Here is a 25258-nt window from a genome sequence, read left to right on the forward strand (position 1 = left end):
GGGGGGGGATGACTGTCTGCTGGTTTTAAGAATCTTTTGTCCTTTTTCTTTTCTTTTGTGTTGTTTGCAAGATGCAGCTCCCCAGTGAGCGAGAGGGAATTTCAAAGTGCCTGCAGAGGAAAGATGAGCTGCGCAGATAAGCAGACCAGGTGAGAGTGCTAATCCCTCCGTTACGCCTCACAGGCACACAACACAATTGAGACTTTGTAACTGTCTGACAAGACCAAAGGCAACCCTGTTGGATTTTCCTCAGTGCTTAATCCCTGAGTAGTGTTTAATGAATCATACATCCAACTTTCTGGTATATATTATGGTATCAATATATTGAACCAAGGATTACACACAACAGCCATTCTGAATAATGCATAAATACAATATCTGGTATTTATGAATAATTCCCTGCAGTCCTAGCAGAGTAGATTAATCCAAATCTAATCCATTGTTTTAGGGATGATAGCTGATACTGATATTTAATATTTTGCAAGCGGTAACTACAGGCTGACCCTGCGCACACAGTCAATAGAGCCCCTCCCCCCCTCCCTCTGTGCTGTGCCAGCTGTGCTTTGGGCACACCGAACCCTCTTCAGGGTAACGTGATCCTGACTTGGGTGGCGCTCACAGCAGGGGAGCATCTGCTGTGGGACTGTGGAAGCGGGACAACTGTGTCCCAGTCACATGCTGTCACGTGTGATGAGCACCAAATCTGTGCAGGATTCGTAGATGGGTGACAGTCGCCGCTGAGCCGAGAAGAAAGTCTCCCGTTCGTTCCTTTAACTGCTGACAGAGTCAAATGTTAGAAATCAATATGGTTTGTGCGGCTATAAGCTCTTCCATCTGGTTAGAGGAGAGTTTCAACCTGATTGGATCGGGTCTAACTTTACTGCTTGTCAGCGTATTTTGCCCCGCTGATACAATCATCAACATGTCATTGTAGTATTTGATTGGTCTCACACATCTTTTCTGCTGCAGCTCGCCTTTCATTTTCACTCCTGCTGTCCCGGGCCTCCGTCCACGGAGCTTTCTCCAGATTTCCCTGACGCCAAAGTCATTTGGTACCTCTCTTTAGTCACTGGTCAAGTCCCTGATTGTACCCTCAAAAACCCACCCTGGAATCCTCCTCTATCTGAAACAGGCAACACTATTGCCTTGTGCCAGTGAGAGCTCCCATCTGCTGTCCTGGCACCGCGCTCACACATGTAGATTAACTACCTCATCTCAGTGCACGCTGCTCCGAGCCAAACCCAGAGCTCATCACACAAATGACCGTCCAGGCATTTTTTTTTTGGTCTGGCCTGACGGAGGAGGTCAGAACAGGCTGCCTGGTACTATAACCTCCTGGTTCATCCACAAAGTGCTCAGACTTGGATGAAGGTTAAGCTGTATTTGCTTCATAACCTCACACACACACACACACACACACACACACACACACGCTTTGCTAACACAGATGCAAAAAAACATTCAAAACAAGCAACCTGCAACTGGCATTAAAGGTGAGCCAAATGGAGGGAAAAATGAATCCCCCAAAAAAAGACATGGCAACACCATGCTCTACCCACAGTTCAATGCACCGGCATACCCACCAGCCCCGAGAGGAAACGATAGATTGGACCACACTCCAGCAGCTGGGCTGGAGGTTTATGCAGGAAGTAGCAAACAAATTTAATTGTTTTTCCTCTCCGCACCCCAAAAAGGCTTATGATTAATTATTCAGCGAGACCTTTGCCGTCCCCGCGGTGAAAGGAACATCTGTCATTTATTTAAAGCACACTAACTCACAGGGAATCAAGTCACAAACACATTACGGTTTCATGTTTCTATCGGAAAGACTTAGCACACCTGCTGTTTACAAAATAGAGGATGAAAAAGTCTCGTAGAAAAAGGTTGTTATCTTTGTCTTCTTCTGCGGGCGCTCAGCGAATGTACTTTCCAAAATGATGTCTTTGCCTTTTTGTCCAACCCTGGAGTTGGCTGATGAGGACATCCACTCAGCTCCATCTTGATTTCCATTTCATTTCCCACCCCTATGTGAACAAACGCAGAGCTCTCCTCTGATATCGGTTTTGATTTAGTCTTTCCGACACATCTAAGACCCCTTAGATGTGGATGTATTACATTTGTAATGCTTCAAGTGGCGTCCAAATTTTAGGACCTTCTGTCAAAATATCTGCAACTTTTACAATCCTACCAATATTTAGTTTGTTGTTTTTCTGTCCTATGCTGTTGCACTGGAAAAATACGCTTTTCTAAAACTTCTATTGAAAGGTAGATGAAAGAATTCGCTGAAATGTGCAGAGCCGACCATGTAAGGGCAGATTCACTATATCAAGCAGCTACTATATTCCATACTTCAGAAAGCTTTTAGTGCAAGACTTCCTCTTTGAGTCTCCTTTGAACTGTTACTTGCCGAGTTGGGGTGTAGCGATAGTAACTTTGGAAGATCTGCACTTTATTTCACTAATTAAAAGAATTTGGTTTTGTACAAGGACTGTTAATCTTGTGAGGAGACGGGATAACGTTACAGCGGCAAATAACGCTTTTAAAGTACGTGGGCATGAAAGTATTGTGTTAAATGAATAGTTTGGCATGGAAAATGGGCTGTCTTACAGAAAGCTAGATGAGAAGTTTGTTGCCACGTCTGGACGAAAAGTTGATAAGTTTAGTGTAGCGTGAAGTCTGAAAACGGGGCAACAGTCTTGCTTTGGGCATTTAAAGCTCACTAATTATATCTCATTTGTTTAATTTGTATAAACAAAATACACTTTCTTTGAACAGAGTCAGGCTAGCAGTTTTCCTCTACTTCCAGTCCTTCTGCTAAGCTAAGCTAAGCTAAGCTAAGCTAAGCTAAGCTAAGCTAAGCCTATCCCCTGGCTCCAGGTGAGTGGTTTCAATCCTTTTATTTACTGGCAAGAAAACAGAGAAACTATTTCTTTAAAGCAATATACTTGTAATATTTCTGCATTAAAATGCCTAAAAATTACAATACTTAAGATATATATTTTGTTTGGTTACATTATTATTATTATTATTATCATCCCAAATGTTTCCGGCAATGTTCAAACCCAAATAAAATCAATCCATTTTGCTTAAATCCGTTAAAATGACATGACATGAATAGACGTAACTAAAACGTTAACGTGAATAAAACTTTAATACATTGACTTGTCTGTGAACAGATACATTTTCATCGACAATGCTGGTTGTATAAAAACGAAGACAACAAACTCCCATGATCCTACGCAACTTTACCACGTCATCAAAAGCCCGGGTGTCGTTTGAGAGACCCCGAGCGGCAGACAATTACATATTGTACGTTTAAGACAGCATTGAAAAATCAACAGGAATCTATCCTTTAACACCATTAATTTACTATTACAGGATCAGATTAGCCTTCAGAAAAACGCCAAGTCACTGCTTTTGGTTAAGAATGCTAGAAAAAGAAACCTATTAAAAACACACACACAAAAAAAACCCCAAAACAATAAAATCATTATTTTTTACAATACATTTATTAAAAAAAAAAAAAAAAAAAAAAAAAAAAAAAAAAAAAAAAAAAAAAAAAAAAAAAAAAGAACCAGTGTCCCACCAGGGATGGGACAGTTTACGGAGAGAGACATTTTTTTTTTTTTAAAAGCATACAAACCAGCAAATTGTAATCTAGCAGCATCCAAATGTTGGAATCTCCAAAATCATCATTTATATATTTAAATATATAGGTTTTTTTTTGCCCTGGCAAGCTACACACTTTACAACATACACAAAGCTTTATTTCTCCTTAGTGCAGAAAAAAAACACACAAATACCCTTAATAAAATAAACAACTTTAGGTTAAATAAGCTTAAATAATAGTGTTAAATACAAGACACTTCTGTGGCAGATATGTACAGAAATCAACACATTTGGCATTGTAAGTGTGGTTCACTGGCGCTTGCTCTAATGCTCTAGAAACCACTGCATAAGAACACATTTTGCTGTGATGACACAGACGCACGCACGCACACACACACACACACACACACACACACACACACACACAATTTTAGATCAGTGAGCCACAGACAAGGCATGTGCTTATAAAAGAGAATTAAAAGCAAAGAGTAATCCATTTACAACCAAGAGTTTTAGGCACCGTCTCTTCCTGTTTTATAAATACATGTCAAGTACAACTGCTTCTCGACAGGAACTCTTCACGTTTGTGCTAACTTCATATTATTATTATTTTTGTATGGTTTTTTTTTTTAACAGTTTCGTAACTACCACTTCATTATTGCTAGGACATCGTGACAGTGAATGGAAACTACTGATGAACATGTGTGTAGGGAAAGCACCTTTAAACATCAAAATTACTGCCATGTGACCCTAACATTACAACACTGAGGAAAAGAAAAAGTGGAATTCATTGAAAGAAAGTGGCCCAAAACACCAAAACCGTGAAACCTTTGGGAAACAGAAAACCGGGAAAAAAAAGGGTCAGTTGAGCTACATTCATTCCCACCCCCGCTGTATGTTTCAAGACCGCCACATGTGGATTCCTCTTGGTGCGAGCAGACAGTAAGTACCACTTCATTATGTCCAGTACATTCCTCCCCTCTTTACATGCCTGTGTCCATGAAGGCCGGCACAGAAACAGCTGTGTGACAGTGTGCGCAGTACGATACAGTACAGCTGAGCATACAGTACAGTAGACTGACGTGACATACGTAGGTAGATTATATGTTGACTACAGTAAATGCGCTTTACATTCCACTACTGTAAGAAGATCCCAGGGATTCTGGCGGGGCCCCCGGGGTTGCCTTTCTCAAATCCTCTCCAGCACAGGAGATGAGAAGCTTTCCCGAGAGTCTCTTTTGCCAGGATAAAGAAAACGGTTAATTTCAGAAACAGCCCCGCACTTCAGATGGAGGATCCCAAAAATAAGGTCCAGATAAGGATTTCAAGTCTCCCCACACAGGGCTGCACTACAGTCTCCTAAGCAGGGTCTTTTTAAAAAGAGAGTCTTGATTACTCTGGGGGCTGGTAATGGTTTGTTCTATAGTTTGTTTGCCTGTGGATCATCTGGGAGTCTTAAGTAGAAGTTGAGTGGGTGCCCAGGAGGAGTGAAGGTCATCTCCCACTCTCTTTCTGCAGTTCTCTCTCTGTCTCTCAGGGTTTCTTGTCGATGCTGTGAAAGAACCACTCTGTGAACTTCCTGAGCTGAGCCGCCGCCGTCTGGCTCTCCTCCTGCAGTCGCATGTTGTCCTGTCTCAGGTGCTGCACCTCCTCCTGCAACATCGCCTTATCCTCTTTCTCCTGAACACACACACAAAAACACACAAACGCAATCAACACCGGGGCATGGTTTGAAATTAAATGGATACAAAAGGGGTTGATAAAAGCCCCGCTATTACAAGAACATCCGCCTGTCGTTGTCGGCGCTGTGTAAATGGGAGGCATTAACATGGCAAAGCAGCCTCTTCCCTGCTCCGATAAAAGTGCACTTCCTTTCTCCATTTTAAGCACATTAGTTGAGGTGGGGAAATGTTGGGCTGGGACACAATGAGGAAAGGAAGCAGGATATTGAATTAAGTCGAGTTTGTATTACACGGACCGCAGGGCACCCATTACTCAATGTCTATTCTCCTGAGCTGCGTGACACACACACATGCACTGTTTGCTGACATGGAAAAAGGAGAGCAAAAAAGGTGACGGAAACATAATCGGGAAATTCATTTGATAGGTGAACTCACCTTTCTGAGGTCATGCTGCAGCTGCCTGAGGATCACCTCCAACTGGTTGACTTTGCCAGTTAGTGTGGAGGGGGGCCCGCTGTAGGGGGACACAAGATGGGATGTTGTTAAGACTCAAGAAAGACTCATTTATCACATAATATAGAACACAATGACCGCTTCCAATAGGATGCTGAAGCTAATAATGGACATTTATCTAAGCCCGGCCCCCATTTAGTTACTGTTGCTATGCATGTCAATCTTTCTCTCCTCACATGGCAACAGCAGCCTTCCCAGTTCTAGCAGTCAACCGTAGATTCTGTCGGCTGAAAAGATGACTGATGCCAGCTAACTTTTATCAGATATAGATAGCTAGCTTTAGCTAATGCTAATATCTAGCCTTTGGACTTTTGTACAGTGCAATACAATAAAAATGTTACTTGTTCCAACAGTCCTTTAATAATTTTGATGCTTACTATTGGAACTTTTTCAGACAAGCAACTCAGTGGTTACATTTGTGCTTTAATGTATTGTTAAACAGGATGCTCCACTTTAACCAGAGTAAAGAATTTGATGATGAGAAATAAGCGGAGGAGGAGTGTGGCAAACGTAACACTATCTATTGCTGATTTGGGTGAACGTTATTACCGGTCACCCCATATAATAATATACAGGAGACAGCTAATGGCTTGCCTCTTGCAGTTGTAAATAACGATCACTACCTGTTGACAGTGGTAAAGTAGCCGGGCAGCGCAGATAAAAACACTGCTTAATTCATTCCTTACACTTTCGTGCTTGAGTTTTTGGCTCTGGATAGGTTATATAAAAAGACACCACCCTCCAGACTCTTGAGAGTATTGCTCTTATCAGAAGTACATGTACACCACTTCAAAGTGGAAAAATCCAAAGTGCAACAGGTCTGTTTTGCCTAGTTATGCTTACTAAGCTTTGATTGGACAATCACTGTTCAGGGGCGTTTTTTTTTTAGCAAACAGTCAACTATTTACTTGCTACTGGAGCGCTGGATTGCTTGTGTGTTTATTTATGTTTGTTGGTAAAGCCTACTCTGCTTCCAGTGCTGCTCCCTCTGCCTCCACCACTCGTCTGGTCAGCTCTCTTGAGATCTGCAGAGCCTCCGCCCGCTGCATGTCCGTCATGGTGCAGAATGACGCCACGCGCTGGTCTGGAGACAGAACAGGTGACGTAACAGGTCATAATCTGCCTTCTATATCAAAAACAGGAAATGTTTCCAGCAACTCCTTTCATGGTGTCAACATGCAACTAAAATAGAGCAGAACAACACACTTGCATGCATGCTTTCCTAACAGGATGGGGCGATTCATTCATGCTTTGTATGAATGACTGAATGGTTCTGATTTAAACCCAAAGGCAGTCCTCCCATTCTGACGGATCTATAGCGAGACCGTAAGAAACAAGGTGGTGAACAGAGCATTTCTAGACGATCACAGATAAAGAACATCCCCTGGGTGCTGCTCTGGCACCCTTGCTCCTCTAAGCTTACTGTGACAGCTGTTTGGCTCATCATGGGCTGGATCCCAGAGTGCTGTTAGGCACCAGTCATGCTTGTTTTACCATATCAGGCCCTTAAGCTTGCTCAAAGCCCCATGGAAAACCCAAACTTGGCATGTTCTGCCTGGGGACTGCTCAGTTTTGAAGCGTAATGCTCTTTTCTTTAGAAATCACTTTCTCTCTCTCAAGCCCTTGGTCTGAGACCAAAGATAGGAGGATCTGCATATTCATAGAAAAGATTAAGGAAACCCTTCCATTAATTTAGCCCCCAATTGAAAACTAATCCACTCCAAGACAAAAGCTGGTCGAGCCTGGAGTCGGTTGTTCAGACGAAGCAGGAAAAGGGAGACCAAGCTTTAATTTACATATGAATGAAGATTTTCCTCATATGCGATGGCTGCATCAGAAAGATTAAAAAATTCTAGAAAAGCAGTGACGGGCGCAGAAAAAACAGCTTGTCATTTTTGCATGACCTGCGGTCCAGATTTATTGGACAAGCGGCTAAAATCAAAACAAAAAAACAGATTACACTGAAGAGAACACATGGTAATCTATGTGAGGAAAGATATTGTGCAGTACGTATTTGTGAGGGAACATTAAAAAACATATTCATTTGTTGACAAAAAAAAAAAAAAGTTTACACCAAAAGCCTTTTGTAGCCATTCATAATTCCATCTGCTTCAGCTTTGAAAAGTTAGGAGGGCACAGTGTTTTTGTGGATGCTGGAAGCCAACAGTCTCTTAGGATTCCCATGATTAAGGTTGTGAGTGCTATAAATGCTTTTACTTCTCAGGCAACCTCCTTTGCCCTGGCTCTAAACGGAGCTGGTTTAAACATATATGGCACAATAGCAGCCTGGAGCCATTTTCTGCTTGACATCCAGGTTCCAGTTTACACGCTTTTCTGGGCCAGCCATGCTGCTGTGACAACTGCCTTCTTGCTGCCAGCCAGACTCTGCATCATCTCCACTGATTCCACTCTTGTTAAATGAAAAGCTACGGGCAATACAGCAGGAAATGCATCAAAAAAGAACCTCCAAAGAGGATTCATTAATTGTGACAAAATGAATTGTTATGTGCTATGTTGCCGGCTAGCTGCTCACAGGGTCGGACAGAGTTCAAGTGGAAAAAAGTACTCAAGGCATGTTACGTGATAGATGGGAAATACACTGGCATGAAAGCGTTCGCAAACATACTTAAAGCAGAAAAGAAAAAGAAACAGGAGTGATGATGCGGACCATGAAGTGGCTGAGATGTGTCAATGCTAATTCGCTGAGAATAGAGTGTGACTGAGTGTAAAGACAGATTTCAGTTTTGACAGGAACATATCTCTTATGTTGTTTGGAAAGTCAACATACTGTAAGCCCTCAAAAGTTTATCTGAGCACTCGATTCATAAAATTACTTGTTCCAAAGTCCACAGAAACCGCAAATACTGTAAAACAGACATTCAGACAGTTGGAACAATGAAAATGTCAATTTTCAGGGAGAGAATATGTTGCTTTGAGCTAGAAGTCACTCTTGTTTCGTAGAAGAAAAAAATCCAACATCTTCCAAAGCATTCAGATTTAATGGACAAAAAGCCAAGAGGGGAGCTGAAATTACCCCATACTATCAACCCCAGAGCTTAATAGTAAAAGGCATCGCTGTAAGAACTCTTCCTGAGTGGCCACTCGCTGGCTTTATGGTGTGAAAATTGGCTCTATGTCTGTGCTGAAAAATGATAGCTCCTTCTTTTCCTAAATCCATTGCTTGATGGGAATCACAATGTAGCTCAGAGCAGAGGCGCAAAAAGCAAAACGGATTCCCACAAGTCACCTCCCACAGCACCTTAGCAGACACAAGAAGAAACACAAACACAAAGCACACACACAAACCTGCACATGCAAGTGAGCTAGCACTTGCAGACACACGCAGACACAAGCAGACACACGCAGACACACACTAGGAGGAGGGGGAGGTTACACAAGGTGCCAGCAGCTTCAGCCAGGCTGGTTACCTTCAAAGGCTCGTGCTGCGTCAACCAGGTGAGACCAGTCCAGGCCTGTGGCAGTGTCTGGGAGGGGCATGAGGCCCGGGTCGCTGAACTTGGACCTGTCCGCCAAGGAACCGTCAGAGAACCAAAACTCATCTGCAGAGACAGGCAGGCACTCTGATCAGTGTCTGGGCCTGGCCTGAGTTTAGGGCTAATCTCCGAGTCACCCATCAGTTTGCATCAGAGCACAAAAGAGGGGTTGGGAGAGGAATGGAAGAGCGTAGAGGGGGGAAGGCAAGGGGTTTATTCAAACTAAAAGGGATGGCCTTTACCTTAATCCAGCCCTGCACATCAAACCACTTAGCTTAAGTAAAGTACTATCCTACACCTGAGTCCACTTCTAATCTGGATAGACCAAAATAACATCCTCCTAAACGTGGCAAACAATTTCACTTTCAAAAGAAAGGGTCGTATTTATGCGACAGCACGATAGGCTCACATTCAATCACCTTCTCTGCATAGCACTTGCAAGGCGCTGACTGAGGGGCAATAAATGACTTGTCTAAGTGAATGTCTTCATGTTTCAATCAATATCTCCTTTCACTCCCCTCTGTCTCTCCCACCCTCCCTGTCAGCCCTGAAAGACGGGCAATGCAATAAACAAGCTACCCATTCTGTAGAGAGGCATTTAGAAAAGCATGAGTGGAGAAGCAGAGACGAGAGAGCTTGAGGTGATGCTGACACTCTTTTCAATTTGCCCAGCGTCTTGGAGCTTGAGTGATTCACTGTTTACCAAATTGGGCTGTTTCAGTAAGGGAAAGAGAGAGCCTGTGTTCTGAACTACTCTTCAAAACAATTAGGAATCCATCAGGTTGACAGCCAGAAGAGGCCACAGAGAGAAACATCTTTCCAAAAGCCATTTTCTATCTAATGACGGCAGCCGTTGACAGGTGAGGGACGGTATGGAAATGAGACAAGAGGGACAGAGAGGGGAGGCAGGCAGGAACTTATGAGTGAATGAAACGTAATGTATGACAGACATTGTGACACTCCTGATGGAAAAAATAAGCATGTTCATGTCAAAAGTCTCAAAAGACCTGCTGCGGCGCAGGCAGGGCACGTCTCACCTCTCATCACTACTACATATTCAGTAGATGCTGGGATAACAGGAGAGATGGGAATACTAGCCAGCAATGACAGGTGTCTGCTTAATGCAGACGAAGCAAGAGGACCCTTGCAAGTTGCACGCCGCCTCGCCCGGTTCCAATTAGTTGGATATATTGATGAGTGTTTCTGGAGTATGCACCAGTTGTTCTAAAGACATTGGTAGGACACAAGTGGCCCTTCAAACAAGTATCTATATCCTGGCTTGTCTCTGGTGCCAAATAGGAGGAATAATACTCCGAGAGCAACATGCAGAGAAGGTCTAAACGTCTCTAAGAGGTATTTTAATAAGAGCAGTGCAGAGTTGTTGTTTTTTAAAGCGGCTTCTTGGTGAAATCAAGTATTGTACACATTACTAGGGGGTTTCTTCGCAGCTGGCAAAGACAGTCTCACTTTCTGTACTTACTCCGTAGGTTGGATGCTCCCAGGTTGTGAATCATGCGAGGAGGCAGGGTGCTGTGGTAAGGTGGGGTGGTGCTGAATAGGATGTCATTAGGCATTGTTTGGTCCAGCATGGAGCTGTGTGAGCTGGCGTAGGATGAACCCTTACGGTTACTGCAAACACTCTCGTCCGATAGCGTCCGGTAAAGGGTGCGTCTGGGTGACAAACTGCCCACGGCTGACACCTGAGAGAGGGGGAAGGAGAACAGATTGTCAACAAATAGTCACAGCAATGCAAAACAATGGAGCTGAATGGCCGCCAAAACCCCCAACGATGTATGCATCCTTCCACGTGCTTTGCTTTTCTTCAGCACAGCAGGTTTACATGAGCGGGCAGCTGGGTGGGTAAGGAGGGAACATCAGGGAGCAGTGTCAGGAATCAATTACAGTCTTTGCTCTCGGGAAAATGCAGATGATTGAGCACAGCTGGACAGTGTCTGCCAGAGTTGGAACAACAGGGGACAGGTCTTGTGGAGGTGGTGACAGGGGTCACAGCACTGAGGCAGCCAAAAGGCACTGAGCTTAATGTGAGAAACTACAGAAGGCAGAGAAGACCAAGTGATAAGTGCCACAACAAGGTGAAAAAGATCAATAGAGCGGAAGTAAGCTAATGCTATTAGCTAAAGTTGCTGTTATGACATGGCATCAGTAAGTTGCACACAAATGCATGGCAGGATAACATCACCTTCTACACCTACCCATAATGCAGTCAGACACTTATAATAATCTGAGCCTGTCAGTGGCATAAACAACCCACTTGGATGGAAATTGATGGTTCCTATTTGCCTCATTGGGTTACATTACAGCCTGGTTAGTGGCTGCCGGTCTCATTCCATACTGGGTTACTTTCAAAGATTTTTGTTCACTTAAAGATAAATGCCTTAGAGAATAGGGTTGAAAAACACAAACGGTTATCCAGAGATGGTCAATACAGATAAATAAAACACAGTGGAACTCCTGTAGAAGTCAATGTAATGCAGAGCTTTATTAAAAATATATGTATTTGTGAAAAAAACAACTTAGAAGCCATGTTCTATTGTTTGCTTGTTTACAAACCAAAGACCAAAGGCACACAGCTCACTAAACCAGTGGCTATAATGTACTTATATACAGTGTCTGCTGCGTTGTGTGTGCTCTCCAGAATAGCACTCATATTACAAAGGTCCCACAGGTCAAGAGGCAACACAAGGTCAGGATGAACAATCACAAAAGCAGTGAGGCTTTGAAAGGCAGCATCATCCTGAGGGGACGAATTACACAGAATACCACTGCAGGGATAATCAAGTTTCATGACTGTGGTCAGAATTTTGACAAAGGATCTCCTGCTTAAACACACAAAACCACAAAGGCTGACTCGTCATTGTCCCTTTTAGGTTACATAGATATCGCAGAAGTGACATCAAAAGTAGCCAAAAATGGTATGGGAGTAGTTGGCCAGATGGGTAAATGTCTGCCTTTGGCTTCCCAGCTGTAGCCAACACCAGACTAGGATCCCCACCAGCCAACACCCAGCCATCTCCATTTTCAAAGACGGATCCCCCACCAGTCCCACCGGGAAAATTTCACAAACATCTAGTACGTCTTTAAAGTGCACCGGAATAATTCAAAGCAGCATACATACATACTGCCTCCAAAGAACATCTTAGAGGCTTTGACTTAACAACGTTGTCTCTTTCCCACCCAACTTTACAAGATCAGACCCCATAAGGTTCTCGCTCATCAAAACAACTTTAAACAGGATTTGCTGCTCTCTCATGTAAAGCAGAAATAGCACAGATTTAGAGTTCCAATAAATGGAGTCACGGCAAATGAAACCATTTGCAGTAGGGCTTGTTGTTTTTTTAGAAGCCATTTTTTATAAGATCTACAGCATCAAACTGGGCTCCCTAAACATATCTTGGTACTGGTTACCTGAACCGGCTGTGCACACTATACAGAAAATATTGTGTTAATCAAACCTGCAAGATTATTAACTATTTCAGTGTGTCTAAATTTACCACAGCTGGCAACAGCCCTCACCCTGTTTTGAGCTGTAATGGGAATTATTTTGCACAACAGCAACACTCTTATCAGTCAAAGCAGCAGTGACACATCCACCAAGATTCTTCCTGATTTCCCTGACTTTTTTTCCCCCCTCACCGCTCGCATCAAACAAAAAAACGGCACTGAAACCCTTTGACGTGCCACTTGGGAGGATGTGTTGGACAACCACCTATTCAGATGCCTTTTTTTCTTTCCCACAGGAGGTTTAAAAGTGGAACATTGTGGGAGAATAAGCTGCGAATGGCCTTTCCTTTACGTCAGCCACACAATAGTCGGCCTGTCTGTGGAAGGGCGTCTCAGCGGACAGCGCGGCTGGCAAGACAAATCTCTCTGCACCTGCTCACCAACACAAACACTGGCATCGGGTGGCTACCGGAAGTGACACACAAATTAACCTTTAGGTGGTTAAACAAGTCAGACAGTATTACATTTTCAATAAATCAACAAGGTGTGCAACATTGCCATTACTGTATTTTGATTCCTTTACGGGCCAGCAGGTGATATCGAAAACACGCAGTCCCACAGACGAACAGTTTGTTTTTATTGGGATCAGATGTGTATATGGTTGGAGTGTTTGGCTCTGTGCCTAACTTCATGCATCCCTCCCCCAGACTGCCCTTCCACACATGTATTATCACACTGAATCAGACTATATAGTGAGATTACAACAAAGACTGCACTGCTCTTTGAATCAAGCAAACATCAGTGTGTACCTTTATACTGGTTACTGTGTTTTCTTAATCTGTGGGAAACCAAATATAATCAAATTAAGGTAACTCACAGTGCAGGCCTGATGCACCTTCTTTTAGTTTAGGCACTGACGCTGCCTGGTTCTCTTGTAAGCATTACATTCTATACAATGCACAACAGCAAGAAAAACTGATCAGTGCACTAAGCTGTTCTGTGTGAGGGACAAGAACTGCCTGTGCCAAATGACATGCCTGCTTTCTGTGGGGATGAAGTGCACTTATATTAGGACTGAGCAACATCCGAAAATAACCTATTTGTATATCTCCAGGGTCTCTTCCTGGTAGATAATGGATGGGGGATGGGAGACTGAAGATGCAATTAATAGAATCTGCAGGACAGAGGAACATCAAACATTGATGCACTCTCTGCAACTCCCTGCCTTTAATCCATGATATCCCAACTGAGCAAACCCAGACCTTGTTACAAATGAAATTATCCAAACACTCAGTGCCAGTCAATGGGGACTGAAAGGGTCTTGTGTCGGGAGAGACAAGGCCCTATCAGCCGTGCTCAGCAGCATGACCAGCTGATGGGCAGCAGATGTTTATCCTGCTCTACTTGGTTCCCAGCGAGAGGTTGTCTGCTCTGGCTCGGGCCTAGTAGCTACTATGTCTCTTAGTTGGCATGATAAAATAGCCTTTGTGTTTGGAGTTGATCCTAACAATGGCATGTCATCGTGCTATTATTATCATTACTTCACAGTATCAACAGGTTTGATTCGTCAACACCCCAATTATTGTGTAATTTATTAGTTAATCAGCTGCGATGACCTCACCTTACGACTTTGGTCTTCTCCTGGAGGGCTGTCGGGCAGCATCATTTTAAGGTATTCTTCTTTTGAAAGTCTCCGGAGTGATTTTTCATCGCGCTCAGAAGCTTGGAGCTGGCAGGCGGCCTCCTGTGCATACAGCTGCCTGTAGACCATACAGAGGAAACAGAAGAGCAGAGCTCATCAGCAGGGTCATGAAAGCCATATTGTGCAAGGGAGTTTTTGGGCCACTGCAGCTTTGGTCCAGCTATTTGGAAAAGAATGTCAGTATTACAAAAAGGGTGCAGGTAGATCGGTCTTAGCATGCCAACATCAGGTGCCTCCATGCTAGTCAGGTGAACTTGGGGTAACATGGTTGGAGAGGGGAGCCAGGAAGGGAATTTATTACCAATCCCACCCTGTCCCATCTCACTCTGCCAAACCAATGATTAAAGACACTGAAGAATGCAGCAAAGCACTGTAAGAGGTAGAAAGGAAGGGGGGAAAAAAAGGTTTTGTAAAGAAAAAACATCCACAGACAAGTGCAAACCACGGACTCTGGAGGAGAGTTCAGACAAACAACAGAGGACATGAGAGCTGTTAGACAGAATTGGAAAAGGAACTACAAGAGGTGACATGTTGTGTTTTGGTGGTTGTGTTTGTCAGTGGGGTGTGTGTCATTTTAATGATTTTCAAGGCGTTGAGTGTTTAAAGGAGGGATACAGCACAGAGAGAATGTGACTGACCTGGCTGGTTAAGTTGTATGGCTGTGAGACGTCTGTTTTAAGTGAGCAGCCTCTGAGCATGACAAACTGAATGCTGTTGGCAGGGTGTTAGATGGCCGTGGGGGGGGGGATACGCTACACGGCGAGACGATGGGCAGCCTGACTGCGATGGTTACCTAGAGACACCATTAATAAGAATTGCCCTGTTTTAAGCTTTTGGCACCATGGCAACCAATCCCTAAATACATATCTGGTTGCTTTATTCTGAAGCTGTATCCAGGAAAAATAATTGCAATTAATTGAGCTTAATATACTGGTGGTTTGGTGCTTAAAATGTAGAGAACAACCCCCTTCATTCCCCCCTCTGTATTCTACTTAGCTCTTTTCCAATTTGTTCTTACATGATTGATCCATGATTACGGGAAGATTGGAATGACGCTAAAGCCCCGACCTTTGCAATTAAAGGTTATTGTACTGTGTGGGAGCGCCTGTTAAATGCCTACATTGTGTAATAAATGTTTTCTTGCACAGCAAGTCCTAAGTACGGGTGTTAAAAAAGACTGTTTTTCCCAAATTTTTAAAGCCTAGAATTTGAAAAAAGACAAAAAACACTGTCATGCTGCCCATTTACTGTTACCTGCCTCCACTTCACCAGAAAGCCTAGGGGGCACACGCAACCACAAAATCCTTTGTGTAGGTGCAGATTGGGTTGCTTGTTGCATGTCACCCCCCTCGATCACTGTAGTTACTGACAAAAACAGGAGGAAGTATTGTGGACAGTACACAGCAGTAGGAGTCTGGAGGAGATACAGCAGAAATGTCACAGCCACTGATGCACAGCTGGTTGTCCTCCACTCTCAGCATGTGCCACATGGCAAGACTAGCACTTAAGACCTGCCATGAGACACGAGTGGGGCGGTGGTCTGGGACAAAGGGTGGGGCCTGGGGAGGTGTGAGTAGGGGAGCAGACTGGGCCACAGGGGGTTGACTTTTGACTAACTGTGTACCTTGAACGCTCAGACAGCATTGTGAGAAGCAACGCTAACAAGCTCTCCGCTCCTCTGGAACAAGAAGCAAAAGAGAAACAGCCCAGGGTTAGGAGCATAGATACACATCCTGCATCACATACAGCGTTAGATGAATGAGAAATCTTTTTTAGAAAGGGGGAAGAGAAACTTCATTTGGTTAGAACAATATCTGTGAGTAATATTAGGCCATTCATCATGACGTGCTGTTATGTAAGCTGAAATAAAACTGTAGGATTATATAAACAAACATTGGGGACGGTAATCGAATAAGAGCTTTTTCATAAGTCGGCAGGAGACGACTTCACTGGAAGCAATCAATCACATAGTCCTTAAGTGGCAAATTTCACAGCCTAAATGAAATTACTAGAGAACGAGAGCAGGGTGTTTCTTCCAGGGCAAATCTCAGATTCTGTCCACCACAAAACACACAAACACACACACACACACACACACACACACACACACACACACACACACACACACACACACACACACACACACACACACACACACACACACACACACACACACACACACACACACACACACACACACACACACACACACCACACACACACCACACAACAACACACAACACACACACACACACACACAAACACAACACACACACACACACACACACACACACACACACACACACACACACACACACGTTTCAATTTCAGCATCAATGGCCCTCTGTTCTCTACAGCAAACCATTTAATCAGACAGATACAGTCAGTCGTCACTGCTCATATAAAGTCTGAGGGAAGTATACATTCTCAACCTGGCTGAGCGGCTGCATATACATTCCTCTTCCTTTGCGATAGGCTATTCTGTGGCGTGTGTGTCCTTTGGCGTGTGTGTGTGACAGCAGCGTGTTGTTGTGTGTGGATCGTTGCTTGGCTCCCAGCAGAGATGCTGATCTGGTAGAGGCTCAGCCTGGCAGTCCACGGGGATGCAGCTTCACGGGAACAATCAATAACCACAAGTGACATGTGCCAAGTGTATTATGTCCGCGGCTTCATTGAGCTTATTTATTTTGTGGCTGTCGGCTTCAATCAAGGCCAGTTTATGCATGCTGGGTGGGTTCATAGAAGTGTGTGTGTTTGTGGGGGGGGGTGAATACTTGTATTGGAATGGGTCTGGCTCTAGTGCAACAGTAAGTAGCTCTCTACAGTGAAAGAAACAGCGGCAACGAGCCCAGTTAGCGTGATTAAAAAGTGTGTCATCTTTTTTTGGTATGATAGTTGCTGTTACTTAAGGTGAACCAAACTGTACTAATTTGTGTTGTTTTTGTGGTATGCGAGCATATTTGGTGATGTTCTCTCTCTCTCTCTCTCTCTCTTTCTCTCTCTCATACACACTCACCCACACTCTGAAATGTTGGGAGGTCCCTCAGTGCTGTGGGCATCATCATCATCATCAGTCGTCTTCATAACCACTGGAAGTTTGCAATCGGACTGTGGCCGTGTCTGTCCACAAGCCTCTGAGCTGGGCTCCGGCCCTAGCTCTGGCCCCAGCTCTGGCCCTGGCCCTGAGCTGCTGGTCTGGGGGATGGTGTACACCTTGGAGGAGTCAGCGGACATACAGTATCTGGCACCACGGGCCAGGGGACTGCCAGAGTGATGTGAGCCACTAACCAAACAGCAAAAAATAAAGAATAATGTAACTCAAAAGTGACCAAAATGAATGAATTTAAAATTAAAACATAAAAGCATAAAACAGCAATGAGAAAGGCAACTAGCTAAGATGTTAAGAAAAAACCAGGATGATTTTCATCTTCAACAGAGTCCTGAAAGCTCTGCTGCTGGCTCAGAAAGGAAGACGTCATCTCCTCCAAAGTAGAGTCAAGATGGTTTACCTCTGACCTACATTGGAAGATGACTCACATCCAGTTTATAATGTGCATATTCCTGCTGACCTTTGTCCTTTCAATATTTAGTCAAATATCAACTGACAAACTGGATTAAAAGGGTCAGTGCATTCAAATCAGAAAGAAGTTATTGCCCCATGAGTTCCAGTGGTATCTAGCTAGTTTTATTTGAGGAGGTTTTGAGATATTTAAAAAAGAAGACTGCAAAGTACCTGCATGGCTAGATATCACTAGGTAAGTGGGAACTTACTTCTTATTTGATTGTGTTTTGGTTAAACTAACCCTTGAACTCATGACCCAATGGCCAAAGGAATACTTTATTTGTAGAGAAAAAATATTCTAAACTTCCTTTTAGCTACAGTTACTAAAGCAGTTCCTGATCCCTGTTTGTTTCTGGCTGATTTTATATACAGTACATCACAATAGATTTAATTCATACATGGCTATGCACCATTTCTTTGTTTACGATTATTGTTTCAGCTTTGTGAAAATTCCTAGAATAACTCCATATCCTTATACTACATCCTCATTCAAGTAATGGTAGATTTATGCAGGATGAATGAATCACATTTGACAGTGATGAGAAAATAAGCCATGCATCAGACAAAGCGCTTCACTCTTTTTTAAATTGCATTGCTTGCATTGCATCCTTTGCAATGTTAAGAATTCCCCCAGAATAGGATATCTACCGTAATTTTTTTTTATCGTCATTTAAATGAGGCTAGAAAGTGTTTTATGTCTCCTGTCTGATTAGGATTCCTCTGTTAGCCGCTCAACTGGACTCAGATCTAGATAACATGGAAAAAGGTCCAACGTCTTGTTCTTTGTTGGGAAACTTTCAGCAAACACAAAACATTCCTCTAAAATACCTCTGAGACATTACAGTTAGCCTAAGCTGGAGGCGCTACACACTCTGTTTCCATATTCATGACCATCTGGGCCACACCCTGCAAATGTGCTCCTGCTGCTTCACTGTTTGTTCAAATGACACTGGGGTGTCAAAGACCATTACATAAAAAGGTGGGAAGCATCGAGTCGTCAAGGTGATGGCGTGGGCTCTTTACTCATTTCTGAATACTGTCCTGGAGTGGACAGCTCTGATGCCTCCCAGACAGGTCAATGATTGACCCATTCTATTTCACAGAGACAGACTGAGTGGCTGCAGGGCCAACCCTCCCTGACACCCCTCCTCTTTCCCAGATGGGCCCCAGTCTGGTGAGGAGGACTTGGATGACTGTGTGATGAAACCCCCTGTGTTGCTCCGGCCTGACAGCAGCCCCACCCACTGGCTTCAGCACAGCTGGATGAGTCAGGCTGAGGGTCAGGAGTGAGGGAGCACGGCTGGGTGAAAAGGTCAGCTAACAGCCAGCAACCATAGTCTTATGCATGCGTTTGTGTGTGTGTGGGTTTAATGGAACAGATAATGAGCTAAATTGAATGCTGGCGGTAGTAGATGTGAATGTACATCCACATGTTTGAACGCAATGGATTGTTCTCCGAGTCATGTACCGTGAAAAGGGGGTCATTTTTCTTAGAGGGAAAATAAGTGACCCAACATGCTAGAATTACATAATGAAGTAATTGCCCACAGAGAAGAAAAAACATTACATTCTGAACACATTCACATTTCTAGTAATGTATTGGGCCTTTAGGACAGCTTCAATGCTCTGTGGCTTAGAATCAACAACTCACCAATCTTTGTCTTGACCGACCCAAATCCTTCTTTTAACTGACAAAACAGCAGGTATAAGTAGCTAAAACAATTCGAAACTGCACATATAGAACTGTCTTTTAGGGGGAACAAGATAAATAAAACAGACATCCTGTCTCTGCACTGTACCTTGACTGTGATGAGATTTCACTCAAGTCCCCGATGCTTCCTTCCGTCACATGACTAGACATAATGGCAGAGGCGTAGCCTTGAGGAAGGTACAGTTTCCCGTGATCCTCTTCTGACGCCCCATCCTCATGGTGCTCTGACACCCAGTGGTGTCCCTGCTCCCCCACCCTGCCCTGCAGCAACACTCGGGAACCAGGGGCCACACAGGGATTAGTGTCGATGCCGCTGTCTGTTGACGCCCCTTTGATGTAAGTGAGGCCCAGAATCTCCGGGTCCATCAAGTCTCCAGAGCCAAAGTGCTTATCGTCGCTGTTGCTGGAGGCATTGCTTGAGAGAGTGTTGCTACTTGAGTGGCTAGAGTTTTTATCGCCCGTCTGGTAGGAAAAAAAAAAGAGAGCAAGAGGATTAATTAAAGGAGACAGAAATACAGTAAATCAAAAGAGGTCAAACAGCCGCTGCAAATAATTCATACGGTTGCTTTAACATGCTTGGCGCACCAAAGGGGGATGGGTTTACCCATCAAGCTACATCACATGTCCATGTGTCCCTGACTGAGGCGACTGCTTGTTTACTTGAGGCCCGTGCTGATGTTGGGCTAGTTGACAGCAACAGGAAGAAAAGCAAACACAATATGCTGAATGTCTCATATTTTGTTTGTGACCTCTAATATTCTTGCATGAGATATCCACATAATGGACCCTAAATTACCTTCAAACTGTTTTACTCAGCTCTGATCAGAAAGCCAAGGTTGTACATCATCAAGCTAAAAAGAAAATCTAAAAAGGTCAGGCCAACTTGACTCCAGCGCATCCAAAATGTAGATCAGTGGCCTAACAAATGCAATGTATTGACTCAAAAACAAGACTCTTGTGAAGGGAGGAAGGGGGGGGTGGTGGTCATAGTAATGCTTAATTTTGGAATATAAACTACGACTTCTGGATTATGAGCAGTCAAGTTTCCTTCATTACGCTATGCTAAACACTGCTAAAACATGAAAGCAATTTTTTATCCCATCACATTAAAACAGCTACTCTGATTTGAAAAAAAGAAGCTTCTGTGTATTAGAAAAGCACAGAAAAACGTTTTTAGCTGTGTGTGGCAGCATCCAGAATCAAAGGAGAAAGAAAAGATGGAGGGAGAGAGAATGAATGCGCCCAAACCAGAAGATAAGGAATATAGAGAAAGGAGAAAATGAGAGGCTTGAGCACTTAATATATTCAACCTTCTAGGAAAATGTGTCCTAGAAAAGTGTGAGACAACCCGAAAAGGTGATGAGGTGAGACTCCCGTTAGCATACTGATGAAGGGAAATTGATAAGTGCAAAGAGCGGCTAGAGGGGACGACATGATGTTGAATAACCCAATTGAGCTGCTGGTTGCTACAAAGCAAATAAACAAGGGCAATCTGACCTCACCCCGATCCAAACAGTAATATGGGGCAAACCAGGTCTGACAGTGCAGATTTGAGCATCTACTACAAAAACAGCACACATACTGCCGAGGCTTCATTTAAAACGGTTCCAAACACATTCATTAAATGGTCATGTGGGCAGCCTCTGCCAGGCTGAAGTCAAAGTAGGTCAGACATTTACCCTGGATAGCTTGTTGGGCGAGTCTTTGCTTCCTTCTCTTTGTTTCAGAGGGTTCAGGATCTTGGTGGAGGGGATGTGCCATTTGGCGTCTGTGGGGGGAGAGAAGAAAAAAGGTTAAGGGTGGAGACGTACAAGGTGTGAATAGACGGCATATATCACTGTTATAAGAACATCAGACTCACCTGCGGATCTGGTCCTCTCCAGGGTGGGCTCCCGTTCCCTGTGGATCTCTCCATCACCACCCTGGATGTCACCTGCCCGCTCATAGAGGATAGGGGAAGGACACCTGAAGAAAGAAAGAAAGAAAGAAAGGGAAATTGGCTGTAAATTATTTTCTGCCTACAGAGTGAACTCTGTATTTTAGCCAGAGAAAGGCTTCAATAGTGTACCACCGATGTGCAGCAATTAGCTCGAGATCATTTAAGGTCAAATCACTTGAGCTTATAATAGAATAAAGGAGCTGCCAGACATTGCTGACAAGAGACCTCCTTTTATTCGACTGGGCATGCCAGACACCGTTGCTTTCTCTTGACAAAGGGGAAAGAGCAGCACATTTTTCAAAGCAGGTCTTAATTAAACCTTAAAGAGACAATAAAAGGTTACAACAGATGAACAGAGGCTACAGTGTCTCGTGATCTTTCGCTCAGACTCTAACCTGAGATCAACCGGCTAGTCAACATGTCTGCCACTCTGCATCCTGACAGCTCTGACAGGACAAAGTGATCCCTGAGAGTTTAGTGCACTTTGAGGCCTCTGACAGAAAGGCAGCAGTGTGCAGCTAAGCCTCTCGTCATGGTCTGTAACCGCTTACAGACCGGTCTCTGATGGATTCTTTTTGTTTTTAAGATTATTTATATATTATTTTCACAGGACAGATGAAGACATGAAAGGGAAGAGAGAGGTGGAATGACATGCAGCAAAGGGCCGCAGGGCGGAGTTGAACCCGCGACCTGCGCAAGTGCCGACGCGGAATATATTCAGTGTGAAACACTGCCTCTGGCGGTCAGTAAGGATGAAATTGTAATTCTCTTTTTCTCCTTCCTGTTGACAGAAGCTAAAAAAGGTCCATGTTGGCTTAAGCCCCTTCCTCCTGCTCTCGTTTTTATGATTGTTTTTTTGTGTTTTTTTTCTCAACCGAGGGCTTTGTGATGGCTTTCTCCAAAATAACAGTGTAGTTTGCTAAAGTGGCACTTAAGTTGAAGAACTGAAAGACCAGACAGAATTCTTTATAATAACATTCTATCATATCTTAAGTGCTCATCCTTTTTACGTCTTCTGAACAGAAGAAAGAATATGTTACTGTAACAAAAAGTTATATACTGGATTTTGTATGGCTATAAAGCTGAATCGCCTATTTTACAAAGTGACCATTTATGTTTGAGATAGCCTTCATGTTCTTCTGAATTAAATCATGAAAGTAAGGCTTTGGGAGGGTTGAATGGAAACTATAATAATGCATGTTAAATGAAATAAAATCTAGTACATGAAACTCCACTCATCCTCCATCATCTTCCCTAATTCTAAGTTCTGGATGTGGTATTAGACTGTGACAGACATCATTTTATTGTTTTGTTAGATTACTACCTGCTAAAAAAGAAAAAAAGAGTGATGACTAGCCAAGAGTGCACTGATGTTTTGGCCATTGCATGTGGGAAAATTGCAGTCATTTTACAAAATTGGAAGTTCTCAGAAATAGAGCTGGGACCGATTGTAGCTGCACTCATTACTGCAAAAGCGCATATTCCTGGAGGGACTACTACTAGGTTATTTTAACAGAAGTAACACTGCTGTGGTCCCGTACCCATCGTATCCAGGCTGCTGGGACCATGTGCCACTGCCACAAGGTCCTGGGTCACTGGAGGAGGACTGGTTACTGGGGGAGCTGCGGTAGTGCTGGTCTCCCTTGTTACATGAGGTGACCTGGGGGTTCTCCATATCCTGCATAGTCCTGCAGAAACAGATGGACAAAAGATATACAGGTGTAAAACACACTGCCATAGATGGACCAAACCTGGGCTGTGCATCACATTACGTAGAAGTTGATATTGGGCTGCAACTAATTACTTCATCGTTTATAAAATGTCAGAAAATAGTGAGAAAAGAAAATATTAACATTTCCCAGAGCCCTTGAAATTGTTTGTTTTGTTCAACCAACAGTCCAAAACCAGAGGATATTCAATTTACAATGATAGAAAACAAATAAAAGCAATGAATTATTTAAAAAAGATAGAATATGCAAATGACGTATACAAAAATCAGTTCATTGTTTCTTTTTTTGATCAATTTTATTTTCATTCAAACAAAACAAATAGTGATGTACAGCCCTTACATCAAATATACCTGGAATGAAAAATAATAACTACATAAAAAAAGAGAATAGAAATAGAATTGAAACACTGCAAGATTAGTTAATTGTTAAAACTGTTGACGTGTTAATGTTGTGTCAATCAAGTAACTGTTATATTAAACATTTTAGCACTACTACTGTGTATAGATTATTATTTGAAACAATTCTACACCCAATGTCTGAATTAGACTCTAGGAGCTGACATTTCACGAGCGGAAACATCTTTTTCGTCACTGTCCAGTGTTAATGACTTTATTACTGGGTTGGGTGTCACTCCAGTGATATCACACCGTAAAAAATCTCTAAGAAAGCGTGAGAGCTGTCAGTGCGGGAGAAGGTGTTTTGTTCTCCATGGAGAAACAGAAACCGAGATTAGTTATGGCAATATGCCTCGGTGAGGAATCCAGATGGTGCAGCCCGGGTTGTGTGTGTAGAGTAAAGAAGACAGAGGTAGCCTCTGAATGTAAGAGGATGCTTGAGATTTCTGCCGTGAAACAAAAACTTAACTCCTAAACTTTCTTTTCCCACATGAGCTGTTAAAAGAGGTTTAGTCATTTACTTGGACTTTGAGCATGGTCTCAGCTCAACCTATCCAAAAGTGTCTCGCAAGCCAGGGCAGGAAAACCTTGAGGACTGTGGTCTAGAGTAAAAAATAAACACTGGACTCGAGTTATGTCTGTTGCCTAGAGGGCTTCCTTTTAACCAACACACCATAGAAGCTTAAATAACCGGAAGGAAATGCAATAACATAGGCAGGATGGCTATCACATTAAGTCTCCAGTCAGGTCTAGCAGCAAACTCTTTCATCTCTGTGTCTTTCTTCTTATGCATTTGTCTGTATAATGAGTTTAGGATTTGGGTCTTAATGAAGCTGATCTTCCAGATGACAAAATGCACGTATTTTCTCCCTTTTTCTTTAAAAATGAGCGTGATCAGAATATAATAAAAATCTAAAAACTTTTACTTTTAAATTTAGAAGGTGACAAATTCTTTCCCTTTCTGCTTTGTCATCAGGTTTCCTGGACCTCCATGGGAAACTGACTAAACTGTCAGTAACTCAGCCGCGGCTCACATCATTGAACGCTTTGGCCTGAATGCTACATTTCCTCCCTGGCTGAAGTGTTAGTCTCCTCAGCTGAGTCCAGCTACTTTAATGTGAAACAGCAGCAGCTGCTTTTTGTTCTCCTTGTCTTCCTCTCTTGACATTATGTAAAGTCCTGGACATTTTTCTCTTTCTGCACTGCAATAACGTTCGAGGCTACAGAGATTAGGGATCGGTCCCAGTTGGCTGCGTCGTACGTGTCATATTTTACAGCGCCAAGTCTGGAGTCAGATACATTTATCTAAGCTATCAAGACTCATTTTTGTCCTTTGGACCAGTGGTTCCAAAGCTTTTTTGTCAGAAAGTAAAAGTGGATACGATTTTTACAATAATGTTTTGATACTATTGAACGGTGTATATTTAGGTCAGTTTGGTCGGGTTGCAATGGCAAAAGC

At 43.2% G+C, this 25258-nt stretch overlaps 1 protein-coding gene across 5 annotated transcripts in view; it reads right to left on the bottom strand.

Moving 5' to 3' along the window:
* Positions 1 to 4230: 4230 nt before the first annotated feature.
* Positions 4231 to 25258, bottom strand: part of LOC116705082 (signal-induced proliferation-associated 1-like protein 2) — an 84160-nt gene continuing 63132 nt past the window's right edge. For 2 of the 5 annotated variants that reach the window (XM_032540931.1, XM_032540932.1), the window contains exons 11-22: positions 23216 to 23362; positions 21597 to 21700; positions 21415 to 21503; positions 19824 to 20197; positions 17479 to 17745; positions 16087 to 16140; positions 14382 to 14520; positions 10779 to 10998; positions 9233 to 9364; positions 6771 to 6888; positions 5727 to 5805; positions 4231 to 5289 (exon numbers count right to left, since the gene is read on the bottom strand). In XM_032540931.1, the coding sequence (XP_032396822.1) occupies positions 5143 to 5289; positions 5727 to 5805; positions 6771 to 6888; positions 9233 to 9364; positions 10779 to 10998; positions 14382 to 14520; positions 16087 to 16140; positions 17479 to 17745; positions 19824 to 20197; positions 21415 to 21503; positions 21597 to 21700; positions 23216 to 23362 (1870 nt within the window). In that variant the 3' untranslated portion in view covers positions 4231 to 5142. The remainder of the gene's footprint in view (positions 5290 to 5726; positions 5806 to 6770; positions 6889 to 9232; positions 9365 to 10778; positions 10999 to 14381; positions 14521 to 16086; positions 16141 to 17478; positions 17746 to 19823; positions 20198 to 21414; positions 21504 to 21596; positions 21701 to 23215; positions 23363 to 25258) is intronic. The other 3 variants (XM_032540933.1, XM_032540934.1, XM_032540935.1) reach the window with 3 other exon arrangements.

This window comes from Etheostoma spectabile, chromosome 17 (assembly GCF_008692095.1).
Source record: "Etheostoma spectabile isolate EspeVRDwgs_2016 chromosome 17, UIUC_Espe_1.0, whole genome shotgun sequence".
Classification (NCBI taxonomy): domain Eukaryota; kingdom Metazoa; phylum Chordata; class Actinopteri; order Perciformes; family Percidae; genus Etheostoma; species Etheostoma spectabile.